Genomic DNA, 14,216 nt, shown 5'->3' on the forward strand with positions numbered 1-14,216 from the left:
GACATCGCGGGCGCCCTGGACAGGTAAGTGTCCTTATTTTAAAAGCCAGCAGCTGCCGTATTTGTAGCTGCTGACTTAAAAAAAAAATATCTGTGGAATTCCGCTTTAAGCATGAAGAAGAAGGGTAGGACTAACTATATAGGGCATCCCCTAACTATAGACTGAGGTACAGAAAAAACTATTAAAGGCAAACAAACAGACAATGCATGTGTACAATGATAGCATTGTATCAAATAAAATAAGTTCTTAAAACAGTGTAAAAATGAAAGTGACACTATCATCACATGGTTATTTAGCTGCTTTTTACATAATGCAACTTTTTTTCTACATTATAATAGCAAGATCTCAGCGAAGCATTTTTTTTATAGAGTATATGCACCTGCTGTTATTGAAGATAATAAATTGATGCAAAGGTGGCTTTTGTTAAACCTGAACTCTGGGTAGATATAAACATGTAACGCAAGGATGTATTAATTTATAAAGAAAATACGGAAATGCATGTATAGTATAGTATAAGGACCTGACTCTGACCTGCTACCAGTCAGTAATAATCATCTGCACAGAAACACTTTGGGAGACTGGCAGAAGGAGTATATAAGGCCCCGTACACACACCCGAGAAACTCGACGGGCAAAACACATAGTTTTGCTCGTCGAGTTCCTTGTTCGGCTGTCAGAAAGCTTGTCGAGCCAAATTTTCCCATTGCCCAACGAGGAAATAGAGAACATGCTCTCTATTTGGTTTGACGAGTTTCCCGACGGGTTTCTCGGCGAAAAGTGTACACACGACCGGTTTTCTCAGCAGAATACGTCTCCCATCGAGTTTCTTGCTGGATTCTGCCGAGAAACTGCCTAAGACTCTTTTGCATTCCACAATGCTGTCAGTCAAACATTGGAAAAAGCTTAAGGGCCAGTTCACACCATGTATTTCAATGGCTCTAGTTCACACCAATGTAGTCAGTTCCAATCAGTTTCCTGTCAATTCTGCACCAGAAACTGACTGGAACTGACTGCACTGGTGTGAACTAGAGCCATTGGAATACACTGTGCATGCATTTGTGTTGCTGAAAATAAGCGCATGGAACTGCATCTGGTGTGAACTAGCACTTAAGGAAGGGAATACACATGAAAGATGTGATCAGTATGTTACTGCTTCTTTATTATACAGTGATAGGCTCTGGTGGGATCTGGTTTAAACTAATTATATTAATTAAAGAGGAAGTAAACCCTTGTTAAAAAGAAAAAAAACCCCTGCAAGACAAAGGCATAATGAGCTAGTATGCATAGCATACTAACTCATTGTTGCTCTACATAAAGATAGCCTAGGCTCTAAGAAAATTGCCAAGACCCTGAAACTGATCTGCAGCACGGTGGCCAAGACCATACAGCAGTTTATCAGAGCAGGTTCCACTCAGAACAGGCCTCGCCATGGTCAACCAAAGCAGTTGAGTGCACATGCTCAGCGTCATATCCAGAGGTTGTCTTTTAAAAATAGACATATGAGTGCTGCCAGCATTGCTGCAGAGGTTGAAGGGGTTGGGGGTCAGCCTGTCAGTGCTCAGACCTCACACCGCACACCGCATCAAATTGGTCTGCATGGCTGTAATGCCAGAAGGGAAGTCTCTTCTAAAGATGATGCACAAGAAAGCCTTCAACCAGTTTGCTGAAGCAGACTAAAGACATGGATTACTGGAACCATGTTCTGTGGTCTGATGAGACCAAGATAAACTTATTTGGTTCAGATGGTGTCAAGCGTGTGTGGCGGCAACCAGGCAAGGAGTACAAAGACAAGTGTGTCTTGCCTACAGTCAAGCATGGTGGTGGGAGTGTCATGGTCTGGGGCTGCATGAGTGCTGCCGGCACTGGGGAGCTACAGTTCATTGAGGCAACCATAAATGCCAACATGTACTGTGACATACTGAAGCAGAGCATGATCCCCTCCCTTCAGAGACTGGGCCGCAGGGCAGTATTCCAACATGATAACGACCCCAAACACACCTCCAAGACCACACTGCCTTGCTAAAGAAGCTGAGGGTAAAGATGATGGACTGGCCAAGCATGTCTCCAGACCTAAACACTATTGAGCATCTGTGGGGCATCCTTAAATGGAAGGTGGTGGAGCGCAAAGGTCTCTAACATCTACCAGCTCTGTGATGTTGTCATGGAGGAGTGAAAGAGTACTCCAGTGGAAACCTGTGAAGCTCTGATGAACTCCATGCCCAAGAGTGTTAAGGCAGTGCAGAAAAATAATGGTGGTCACACAAAATATTGACACTTTGGGCCCAATTTGGACATTTTCACTTAGGGGTGTACTCACATTTGTTGCCAGCGGTTTAGACATTAATGGATGTTTGTTGAGTTAATTTGAGGGACAGCAAATTTACACTGTTATACAAGCTGTACATTCACTACATTTCATTGTAGCAAAGTGTCATTTCTTCAGTGTTGTCACATGAAAAGATATAATAAAATATTTACAAAAATGTGAGGGGTGTACTCACTTTTATGAGATACTGTATATATTAAATATTGACTAACCAGACTCCTCGGTGATGTTGCTGGTTATTGAGCTGCCTCCAGCTGAATTGTAGTTCCTGGTCTCTTTAAACTGCCTCCTTTTCTTAGCCCAGCGGTCTGAAGCTTCTTCTTGAGGACTTTCACAGCTTCGTGATTCCTTTATCACTGAATCCTTAGGTAGCTTCAGGTGTTTGCTGAACGTGTCTGATTTTGAATCTGATTAGAAAAAAAACAAAATACTATTAACTTGATTTCTCACTTCCTTTTGCTTCTCACATGCAGAGTGAAATAGTTTAAATGTGAAGATGTACATCTCTGAGAAATAACTCAAAGTAGGTTAATTACATCTTAGCCCGATAACGCCTAGTAATATCAGACTAAGCTGAGTCTTAAAGGAAAAGTGGATGTCTGAGTATTCTGGTATATTGAGGCTACAACTTTTTGGTTAACAGTTTTATCTGTTCTGAAGATATATAGACAAGATAAAGTTGTGAAACTGTGATGTCGCGTACACACGATCATTTTTCGGCATGTAAAAAACAAAGTTTTCTGACAGACTCCATGGCAGACTACGTGTGGGTTAACCCCGCCTCCTCTCCTACTATAGGACCCCCTACCCATAAATTTGAGCTCACCTCCATGGACGGTGTTCCTTTTTTGTCCTCCTCACAGGGACCACACTTCACGTTGTTTTCGGTGCATGTCCAAGGATATCGATCGGATTGGTACAGCTGTGCGGTGCACCCAGGGCCCAGCTATGAGCGGGCGAGCGGTTTGGGCAGTTATGTATTCCCCTATGGTGGAAGGGATGTAGCCCAGGGTACCAGGATGGACGGTTTTGGAATGGCTGGCAAGGTCTGAAAATGTCATCATTATTATCTCCCTTTACATGGCAGACAGGTTTTTGTGTGTGTGTCTGTGTCCAGGCTTCCCCTTGTTTTCTCCTCCTGTTACTAGCGTCCTGTGGAGCGCTTCTGCGCTCCAGGACGCCATTGCACTTCCTGGTAGGGCGGGGTTGCCGTACGTCCGCGCATGCGCGAAACCGCGGTGTGAAACCGAGGCTTGGTTTTCCGCGCATGTGCAGTACGGCTGGTCTCTTCGGCGCAGGCGCGCATCTGAGGACCGGCCGTGACGTCATTCCGGCGGGGTATTTAAACGCCATGGTGCCCTAGACAGGTGGGATAACCTGTGGGCATTACGGCAGCATCCCGGAGCCTCGGAGTCCTTAGGGCAAGGTAAGCCCTGTTTTTGTATGACATCCTGCTGGTCCTCTTCTTAAAGGAGACCTTTAAAAAAAAAAAAAAAAAAAAAAAAAAGATATGTATATATTTTTCTGTGTGAATAAGGGTGTTTGTATGGGCACGTACATATATGTGGTATATGTATGTGTGTATATGTAGATGTGTGTGTATATATGTGTATATGTATGTATATGTATATATATATATATGTGTATATTTCATTTAAAGGACGGTATTTTTTTTTTTAAAACATTTTTTTTTGTCTATTTTAGCCTAAGTGTCTGGTGTCGTCGGATTGCATCATCGTTTTTGTTGCTTCATCATGGACTCATCTTCACTGCCGCGTGGCCAGCCCTCCCGCACAAGGTATGTGCGGAGGGGGAGGGGGATAGTGCAATGTGTTTTTTAAAGGGTGATTGCTAAATTAGTTTTGGTCACCTTTCCCCCCCCTTTTTTTCTCTGTCTATACTATGTTGATTACAGCCCGGCTAGATCTGTGCATCAGTCACAGGGACCTTGCCAGGCCGCAGCACCGTCATTCATCTTCCTGGACCAGACGTGATTCTCCGTCTGGGTCCCACCATCACAGGGGACGCTCTCATTCCCCTCTAAGTATAGGAGATGTTCCCATTCCTCCTCTAGTCACCGCTACCACCACCGCGATAGTCACTCTGACCATAGAGCATGCTGGGATGTAAAATCAGAATCCCGGAGGGCAAATCGATATGCGACCCATGTTATGCCCGAGCGGTCGGTGAGAAAGAGACAGAAAAACAAAATCTGGAGTCTCTTGTTAAACGTGTGGATGCAACAATCCATGAAAGATTTAGACACCCCCCACACGAGGAGCCAGGTCCACCACCTCTTTCTGGCTCACTGGCTGACGAGGCCCAAGAGGATCCCGGCCAATTCCAGCCTCATGATGCCTCCATGATTCCTCGCATAGCGAGACGGAGGGAGATGATTATTCTGTGGGTTTTGACTACGCTTTAGTCTCCCCATTAATTAAGCGGTCAAGGAGACCCTAAAACTGGAGAAACAGAGGAAAACTGTTCAAACAACTGGGAAAAGAACGTTCCAATTTTCCACTTCCCTCCGAACTCAAAGATATGTTTGAGGAAGAATGGAGCAAAGGGGATAAAAAAAGTTTCAATGTCAAATAAAACCTCAAAACTTTATCCTTTCAAGGCTGAGGATGTTAAACACCTGGAAAATGCACCTCTTGTGGATGCAGCAGTAATGCGCCTAGCGAAACATGTCACTCTTCCGCTAGAAGATTCAGTATCCTTTAAGGATGACCTGGAGCGCAAAATAGATCAAGATCTTAAAAGAATCTATAACTTGGCTGGAATGGCCTGCAACCAGCCTTAGCACTGGCAGTCACGTCAAAGCTATGGAAACCTGGGTTGAAAATGTGGACTCAGTTCTGAACGGGGTATCAGAAGATCTAGCTCAAGGATCGGCAGTTCAAGAGCTTAAATTGGCAGTTGCCTTTTTGGGGGAGGCATCGATTGACCTTATTCGCCTGATGGCCAGAACAATGTTGGCATCAGTCACGGCCTAAGCGGGCTTTGTGGTTGCGCCCCCTGGCTTGCTGACCCAGCCTCTAAGCAGGCATGGTGTAAAATTCCCTTTGAAGGGTCATCATTGTTCGGTAACAAATTGGATAATGCCATCTCTAAGGCCACAGGTGGGAAGTCGGGGTTCCTCCCCCAGGACAGGCGTCCATCTTTAACCAGAGACGACCTCAACGTAGGCGCAGTACAGAGCGTTCAAGGGAAGCACGCTTCTATAGACCAGGCCAAAATTTCAGGAGAAACTGGAACTGGAATCGAGGACAGTCTTCCTTTCAGAAGTCCGCAAAAAACAAACACCTGGTGGACGTGAGCCAAACAAAATCTTTTTGAGATTGGGCCCGCCCAGACGGGTCGGGTAGGGTCTCGCTTACATCGTTTCCGGCAGTCTGGGTGGCCTCAATCTCGGACTATTGGACCATCAAAACGGTCTCCATAGGCCACACTTGGTCCTTCATCAAAATTCCTCCTCACAGACCAATGTCCACGACACTATCAAGATCGGAAGAAAAACGCCAAGTTCTACTGTCTTACGTAGATACTCTGAAAAATCAAGGAGCAGTGGTGCCCGTTCTGAAGGAAGAGGAATTCCAGGGAGTATACTCCCCTCTTTTTTTGGTTCAAAAAAGAACGGCTCTTGGCGCCCGGTGATAGACCTTACGTTCCTCAACAAGTTTATAAGGCACGAAAAATTCAAAATGGAGGTCACTTTCGACCATCCAGAAGATAGTCCAACCAGGCGACTGGTTAATCTCCATAGACTTAAAGGACGCTTACTTCCATGTTCCAGTGGCGGAAGCTTTCCACAAGTTCCTTCGGTTTCAGGTTGGTCAAGAGCACCTACAGTTTGTATGCCTTCCGTTCGGTCTTACGACCCTCTCCAAGAGTTTTTTCCAAAGTCCTGTTGGCAGTAGTGTCCCTTATCAGAACAAAAGGGGTACGACTGTACCACTACCTGGACGACCTGCTAGTTCTGTCTCAAGACGAGCAATTACTTCTAGTCCACAAGGAACAAGTAATCTCCACGCTGTTGGAATTCGGATGGCTCCTAAACCGAGAAAAGAGCCAACTAGAACGACCCAGTGCCTAATTTACCTCGGAGCTCAGTTCAACACTATAGAGAACACTATCTCTCTTCCAGAGGAAAAGATCCCGGTCATTCGGGAAAGGATTTCCCTAGCCCTGAATTCTTCACACCTGAGAGCTTCGCAGTGCTGAAGATAATCGGCACACTGGTGGCCACAGCCCTATGGTCAAATGGGCAATGTGGAGGCTTCGTCCCTTCCAAGCGGGCTTCCTTCAGCCACCAAACAGTCTTCTTTGGTGGCTCCAACGCAAAAACCTACTGACATGCCACTCACTTGTCCCCATCCAATGGGTGCCTGTCACTTCAGATGCCAGCAATGCGGGCTGGGGGGCCATTGTGGTCAAGATCTGGCACAAGGGAAATGGGATGCTCGGCTCCACATTCCAGGGTCAAATGTTCTGGAGCTTCGTGCGGCATGGTGTGCCCTTCAGTCTTTCTCTCATCTCCTGAAAGGGAAATCCATTTTATTCAAAATGGACAACACCACGGCTGTGGCGTATGTGAAGAGACAAGGGGGCACTCGGAGTTCCGCCCTTCTCCAAGAGGTCGAGCCCATCTTGACCTGGGCTCAAAGGAACCTGCTCAATCTTTCAGCGGTCTTTATTGCAGGAGAGCAGAACACTCAGGCGGACTTCTTGTCTCGCAACAGTCTAGACAACAACGAGTGGTCACTGCATCCACAGACCTTCAAGTGGATCCTGTCATTGGGGATCGATCTCGAGGTGGATCTGTTTGCATCTCCCTGCAACCACAAACTCAACAAGTACTACACTCGAGTCCGTTGCAGTCAGGCCTTCGGAATAGATGCCTTAACGAGCCAGTGGAGCTTCAGCAGGGCGTATGCCTTTCCTCCGCCTCCGATCATCCTGAAATTCCTTCAGAGGCTTCAATTGGAGACGATCAAAGTGGTGACAATAGCACCCTACTGGCGAGCAGGCCGTGGTTTCCCCTCCTGATCCAGATGAGCTTCCGGGGACCCGTTGCCCTCTCCCTCTCAGACCGGACCTTCTTTCTCAGGGGGCAATCCTGCACCCCTGTCCAGCGTACTGAGACTGATTGGTCTGGTTCTTGAAAGGGAGAGGCTAGAGTCTCTCGGGTGTGCTTCGAGAGTTATTTCACCCTCATGAGTTCCAGAAAGCCTAATACCAAACAGAGTCTATAGTAGAATTTGGTCTAAGTTTGTTAACTTCTTACTTCTGCAGGAAGATCATGTAGAGATCCTGGGGTCCAAGACATTCTCAGTTTTTCCAGTCTGGCCTGGACCTTCCGTTATGTATTAGTTCTCTCAGGGTGCAAGTTTCAGCTTTGTCAGCATTCTCAGGAACATCATGGGCAACTCACCCACTGATTACGACAGTTCTTTCGCGGGGCATCAAGGACTCAGGCCCCAGAGGAAACCTAGATTCCCCAAATGGGATCTTCCACTCGTCCTTGATGCTTTGTCAACTCTCAACAACCAAGAGCTTTCAGTTAAGGACTTGTCAATTAACTGGCCTTCTAGTAGCCATCACTTCGGCTAAAAGGGTATCAGAGATAAGCTTCTTGGGGTGTCAGGAAACCTTTTCTGGACCTTCTTTCAGAACGGGTGGTCCTTATTCCCATTCTTGGGTCCAAGCCAAAAGTTACCTCCGTGTTTCACGAAACCAGGAGATAGCGCTTCCTACTTTCAAGTCTCCAGAATCCACGGAAGTACATCCTTTGGATGTGGGTGAAAACTCTGAGAGAATACTTAAGAGTCACTTCATCTTTCAGATGTTCCAATCATCTGTTCTTATTACATTCTGGCAGCAATAGAGGAAAACGTGCTTCTTCAAGAACAATAGCGGCCTGGATTGTTCAAGCTATTCAACAAGCTTACAGGGCAAAGGGCTTGGCTCCTCCAGAGGCGGTGACGGCTCGACATGTGGCTCTGATGTGATATGCAAGGCAGCCTAGTGGTCTTCGATCAACACTTTCATGTCTCACTATTGTGTAGAGCCTGCTTCCCTTTCTTCTGTTAATTTTGGTCTAAGAATCCCTGACAGTTGACGGAGAAATTAAAATATTTTGTTCAGCATACCCTCCCGTGTGGATTGGCTAGTTATTTCCCACCCGTAGTCTGCCATGGAGTCTGTCAGGAAAACGGAAATTTATTACCAAATACTTACCGTAATTTTCCTTCCTGATAGACTCCATGGCAGACGGAGTTCCCACCCATGAGCAATATATGAGGATTTGGACTAAGAGTCGGCTAGTTACGGAAACACCGTCCATGGAGGTGAGCTCAAATTTATGGGTAGGGGGTCTATAGTAGGAGAGGAGGCGGGGTTAACCCACACGTAATCTGCCATGGAGTCTATCAGGAAAGGGAAATTCCGGTAAGTATTAGGTAATACATTTTCAGTTTTTTCAGCATCTAGAAAAAAAATTGTTTTTTCCAACTTCATCATTAAAACGACGTTGCCCACACACGATCGTTTAAAAAAATGCTCTAGCCAAAGATCGGTGACGTACAACGCATATGACAGCTTATAAAGGGGAAGTTCCATGCGGATGACACCCTTGGGGCTGCTTTAGCTGATTTCCTGTTAGTAAAAGACGATTTGCGCTTTTCTGTCTGTTACATCGTGATGAATGTGCTTACAAATGGTAGTTTTACCATATGGTTGTTTACCATAACGAGCGCTTCTCGTCTCATAACTTGCTTCTGAGCATGCGTGGGTTTTTAACGATCATTTTTTTACAACCTTAAAAACGACATAGTTTAAAACGTCGTTAAAAAATGCAGCATGTTCAAATTAGTTTTTTGTTGTTTTTCAGAACCACGAAAAAAAAAATGATATAAAGCCCACACACGATCATTTTTAAATGACATTTTTTAAAAACATTGTTTTTGATCGTGTGTACGCGGCATAAGGGATGCATCGATATTGGTATCGGTATCTGCACTGATACTAGCCATTTTTGCGGTTATTGGTACTCACAAAAATGGTCCGATACTGGAACCGATACTGGAAGTGACGTCGCGTGGGAGCAGACCGCCTCCTCCTCCCCTCCGGACAGTGCCATCCCCGTTGCTTTCTCCCAGTGGCATCGCTTGGTGCAGGCACGCCAGGCTGCCTGTCCTAACAGCCCACCGGCCTTGTCACCGCACTGCACACCTCCCTCCTCCTGCTCTGACTCCTGGCCACACAGAGCACTGGATCAGGGCTCTACCTGGCTGGATGCTGAGGCAGAGAACAGGGGGCTCTGTATGAAGACTCTGTACAGCGGCACCCTGTTGTACTGAGCAGCAGGGTTCTCTCCCTCCTCTGTGTGCTGTCCGGCCAGCTCCTCTCCCGCGAGAGACACCTTTACCCTGTACCCTGTCTGCAGTAATTAACTTCTCCTGTACCATGCCTTCAGTCCTTAACTGTCTCCTGTACCATGCCTGCAGTCCCTAACTGTCTCCTGTACCATGCCTGCAGTCCCTGACTGTCTCATGTACCATGCATTGCAGTCCCTGACGGTCTCCTGTAATCATGCCTGCAGTTCCTAACTGTCCTCCTGTACCATGCCTGTAGTCCCTAACTGTCTCCTGTACCATGCCTGCAGTCCCTAACTGTCTCCTGTACCATGCCTGCAGTCCCTGACTGTCTCCTGTACCATGCATGCAGTCCCTGACGGTCTCCTGTATCATGCCTGCAGTCCCTGACGGTCTCCTGTATCATGCCCTCTACCAGCTGTCACCCCCTGCCCCATGTTTCCCAATAACCCTCCTATCCCCATCCTCTTCCCCCAGTGATCACAGCCTTTTGCATCTCAACTCTCCCACCCCAGAATCCCTATTTCACCCCACCCTCAACTACCGCCACCTCCCACCCCTCTTCCTAAGCGATAGGTATCGGTAATTGGTATGGCGAGTACCTGAGGTAAAGTATCAGTACTCGTACTCTGTGTTAAAAAAGTGGCATTGGTGCATCCCTAGAAACTGTATATCAAGCTTGAATAAACATTCCTTAGCCCAGTCTTCCATATGGCCAATGTTTGATAAAGGATGTATTTTCATATCATGTTATACATGTGAAAATGATATGTGATTTAGGATGGGAAAGCCTCGAAAAAATAAAAAAATTGGGGGGAAAAGTAAAACATTGGGGAAAAAGTTTTTTTATTTATTTATTTTTTTGAAAGCCATTTTTTTTCTGGAATAAAAAAAAGAAGTGTGGAATATGTGGAATTTCTGGAATAAAAAAAAAAGAAGTGTGGAATATGTGGAATATGTTATAAATAATATATCTATGACATGGCATTCAAACTTGCAAGTTCTCTCAGCTGAAGACAAGCACAAATCCTGGAGTACAATTAACCACTTGCCGTCGCCCGCACCGTCATAATACGTCCACAAGGTGGCTCTCCTAGGCGAGATCGCGTATTATGACGTCCTACCTTTTAGCCGCCACTAGGGGCGCACGCGCGCCGCCGGAGGCGCGCGCACGCGCCCCCCCGCTCGCCCCCGACTCCCGTGCGTGTGCCCGGCGGGCGCGATCGCCGCCGGGCACACGCGAATCGCTCGGTACAGAGCGGGGGAACGGGAGCTGTGTGTGTAAACACACAGCTCTCGTTCCTGTCAGCAGGGGAAATGCTTTCTTCGGTTCATACACTGTATGAACCGAGGATCAGTGTTTCCCCTAGTGAGGCCACCCCCCCCCCCCACAGTAAGAACACACCAGGCATACTTAACCCCTTCCCCGCCCCCTAGTGTTAACCCCTTCACTGCCAGTGGCATTTTTATAGTAATCTAATGCATTTTTATAGCACTGATCGCTATAAAAATGCCAATGGTCCCAAAAATGTGTCAAAAATGTCCGAAGTGTCCGCCCATAATGTCGCAATACCAAAAAAAAATCGCCTGATCGCCGCCATTACTAGTAAAAAAAATATTAATAAAAATGCCATAAAAATTACCCCCTATTTTGTAAACGCTATAACTTTTGCGCAAACCAATCAATAAACGCTTATTGCGATTTTTTTTTTACGAAAAATATGTAGAAGAATACGTATCGGCCTAAACTGAGGAAAAAAAATGTTTTTTTATATATTTTTGGGGGATATTTATTACAGCAAAAAAGTAAAAAATATTCATTTTTTTCAAAATTGTCGTTCTATTTTTGTTTATAGCGCAAAAAATAAAAACCGCAGAGGTGATCAAATACCACCAAAAGAAAGCTCTATTTGTGGGAAAAAAAGGACGCCAATTTTGTTTGGGAGCCACGTCGCACGACCCGCGCAATTGTCTGTTAAAGCGACGCAGTCCCGAATCGCAAAAAAGTACTCTGGTCTTTGGGCAGCAATATGGTCCGGGGGGTAAGTGGTTAAAGTAACACTTTACTCAATGCAGTTTTCAAACTTCTGCCACTAGGGGGCACTGCAAGGGAAAGGCTCCAGTTTAGTTTGCTTGTGGGCTCCATCTTGTACCTCTAAGGCCCTGTACACACGATCAGACATGTCCGATGAAAACGGTCCGCGGACCGTTTTCATCGGGACATGTCTGCTGGAGCTTTTGGTCTGATGTGTGTACACACCATCAGACCAAATTCCCCGCGGACAGAAAAGGCGGTGACGTGGCGGCGACGATGACGCGGCGACGTGCGCGAACCAGAAAGTTCAATGCTTTCACGCATGCGTCGAATCACTTTGACGCATGCGGGGGATTTCGGTCCGATGGTTAGGTGTACTAACCATCGGACATGTCCGACGGACAGGTTTCCACCGGACAAGTTTCTTAGCATGCTAAGAAACTTTTGTCTGCTGGAAACCTGTCGCTAGGCCGTACACACGGTCGGACATGTCCGCGGAAACTGGTCCGCGGACCAGTTTCAGCGGACATGTCCGGCCGTGTGTACGCGGCCTTACAGTTGGTTGATTGTTGGGATACAGTAAGTAGATAGATAGTTTCTGACCTCTCAGGTCTTAATGACAGGTAAGACAGTAAATTTGTCTGACAAATGAGTCTCTTTTTGAACCTTTAAATGATTCTCCACCATCACAGCATAATTTATACCTATAGTCTGCTTAGTAAATTGTTTTTCCTTTTCCTCCTCTGAGTAAAATGGTGAGACCAACATCTAGAATTGGAAACATTTCCACAGAGAAATATCTACTGAGAGCAAAGTTGCAATTTGCAGATATTGTGAGAAGCAATTTTATTTTCAAGATGCTACAAGGATGACAAAACACATCATGTGACTGTCGGCCCGGCTGCTGCGACTCGGCCCTATAGACTGGTCGTTTTTCCTGCCCTGGAGCGTAATATCTCACGGCCCCCATAGTGCAACGGGCATGTCATGGACAACCCAGCACGTATCTATGGTCTGCACACGCTCGATGGCCGAAACTGGGGAAACTACAAGGATCTGGGATCCAGCCTGTCGCCCAGTCGGCAGTTGATTGAAGATCACAGGAACAAAAAAAAAAAAAAATTAAATATAATACATTTGAAATGATCCTCCAGGCCTATGGGCCTGAAGGGAGCTATGTCTTCTCCTTAGCTAGGCAGAAAAAAAATAAGCTGCTGAGTGTAGGCTAAGGGGATATAGCCAGTAGGACCGCCCCCTGGGCGGGGCTGTTCAGCTTAGATGTTGTTAACACATTCTGCTAGTCACTCCTAAAGGAAGGCTAATACCCACTTTGCCAAGATTAAGGCTGTGTCGTCCATGAACGAAAGAGAAATATTTTATGGAATTAAATGATGAGGACCATAATGAAAGTGCAAGTAGCTCTTTCCTCCAGAGTTCTCATTCCAGAAACACTCTTTCTGCCACTTCTGGATCATCACTTAGTGTTTCTTCACCAGCAACATCTCCAAGTAAGGAAATGTGACAAACCACTGCCTCCCAAAAAAACACAATCCCTTCGTTAAATGTTCTTGCATAGCAAGACCACTTACTGTTATTTATACATACAATTCCACCTGAAAATCTGAAAAAAATTGATTGACTTGCAAGAGCAATATGTGCTTCTGAAACAGCATTGTCAATAACTAAAAATGCATGAATCAACCGTATAAACTGTGACAATGATATGCCGGTCTCATGCTGCTGCAGTGGATTCATTACATGTGTAATTTATCTGACTTAAAGCGGGGGTTCACCCTATCGACGGGAAAAAAACCATTTTTTTTTCTTTTACCTTAAAATCAGGCATTGTAGCGCGAGCTACAGTATGCCTGTCCCGTTTTTTTTAGCCCCATACTCACCTTGTAGTCGTCCATCGAAGATACCGGGAATGGGCGTGCCTATGGAGACGGAGGATGATTGACGGCCGGCTCTGGCGCGTCACGCTTCTCCGGAAATAGCCGAAATAGGCTTGGTCTTCACGACGCGTGCGCATAGCCTGTGCGCAGGCGCCGTGAAGAGCCGAGACCTACTCCGGCTGTCTTCGGAGAGAGTGACGTGCCAGGGCCGGCCGTCAATCATCCTCCCTCTCCATAGGCACGCCCATTCCCCGCGGGAGCCGAAATCTACGATGGACGACTACAAGGTGAGTACAAGGGTTAAAAAAATCGGGACAGGCATACTGTAGCTCGCGCTACAATGCCTGTCTCGATGGTAAAATGTGTCGGGGGGGGTGAACTACCGCTTTAAGTTGAGTCTTGATGTTTTTTAACCTTAACCACTTGACCACTGTGCACTTAAACCAACTTAATAACCAGACCAATTTTCAGCTTTCGGTGCTCTCACATTTTGAATGACAATTACTCAGTCATACAACACTGTACCCAAATTAAATTTTTGTCAAATAGAGCTTTCTTATTGTGGTAATTGATCACCTCTGCAGT

The 14,216-nt window shown here is 46.1% G+C and overlaps 1 protein-coding gene across 2 annotated transcripts in view; it reads right to left on the reverse strand.

Annotated features, from left to right (window-relative positions):
• LOC120931504 overlaps nt 1-14,216 on the reverse strand; it is a 120,322-nt gene that overhangs the window by 76,261 nt on the left and 29,845 nt on the right. For both annotated transcript variants that reach the window (XM_040343035.1, XM_040343026.1), the window contains exon 3: nt 2,538-2,732. In XM_040343035.1, the coding sequence (XP_040198969.1) occupies nt 2,538-2,732 (195 nt within the window). The remainder of the gene's footprint in view (nt 1-2,537; nt 2,733-14,216) is intronic.

This window comes from Rana temporaria, chromosome 1 (assembly GCF_905171775.1).
Source record: "Rana temporaria chromosome 1, aRanTem1.1, whole genome shotgun sequence".
NCBI classification, from domain to species: Eukaryota; Metazoa; Chordata; class Amphibia; order Anura; family Ranidae; genus Rana; species Rana temporaria.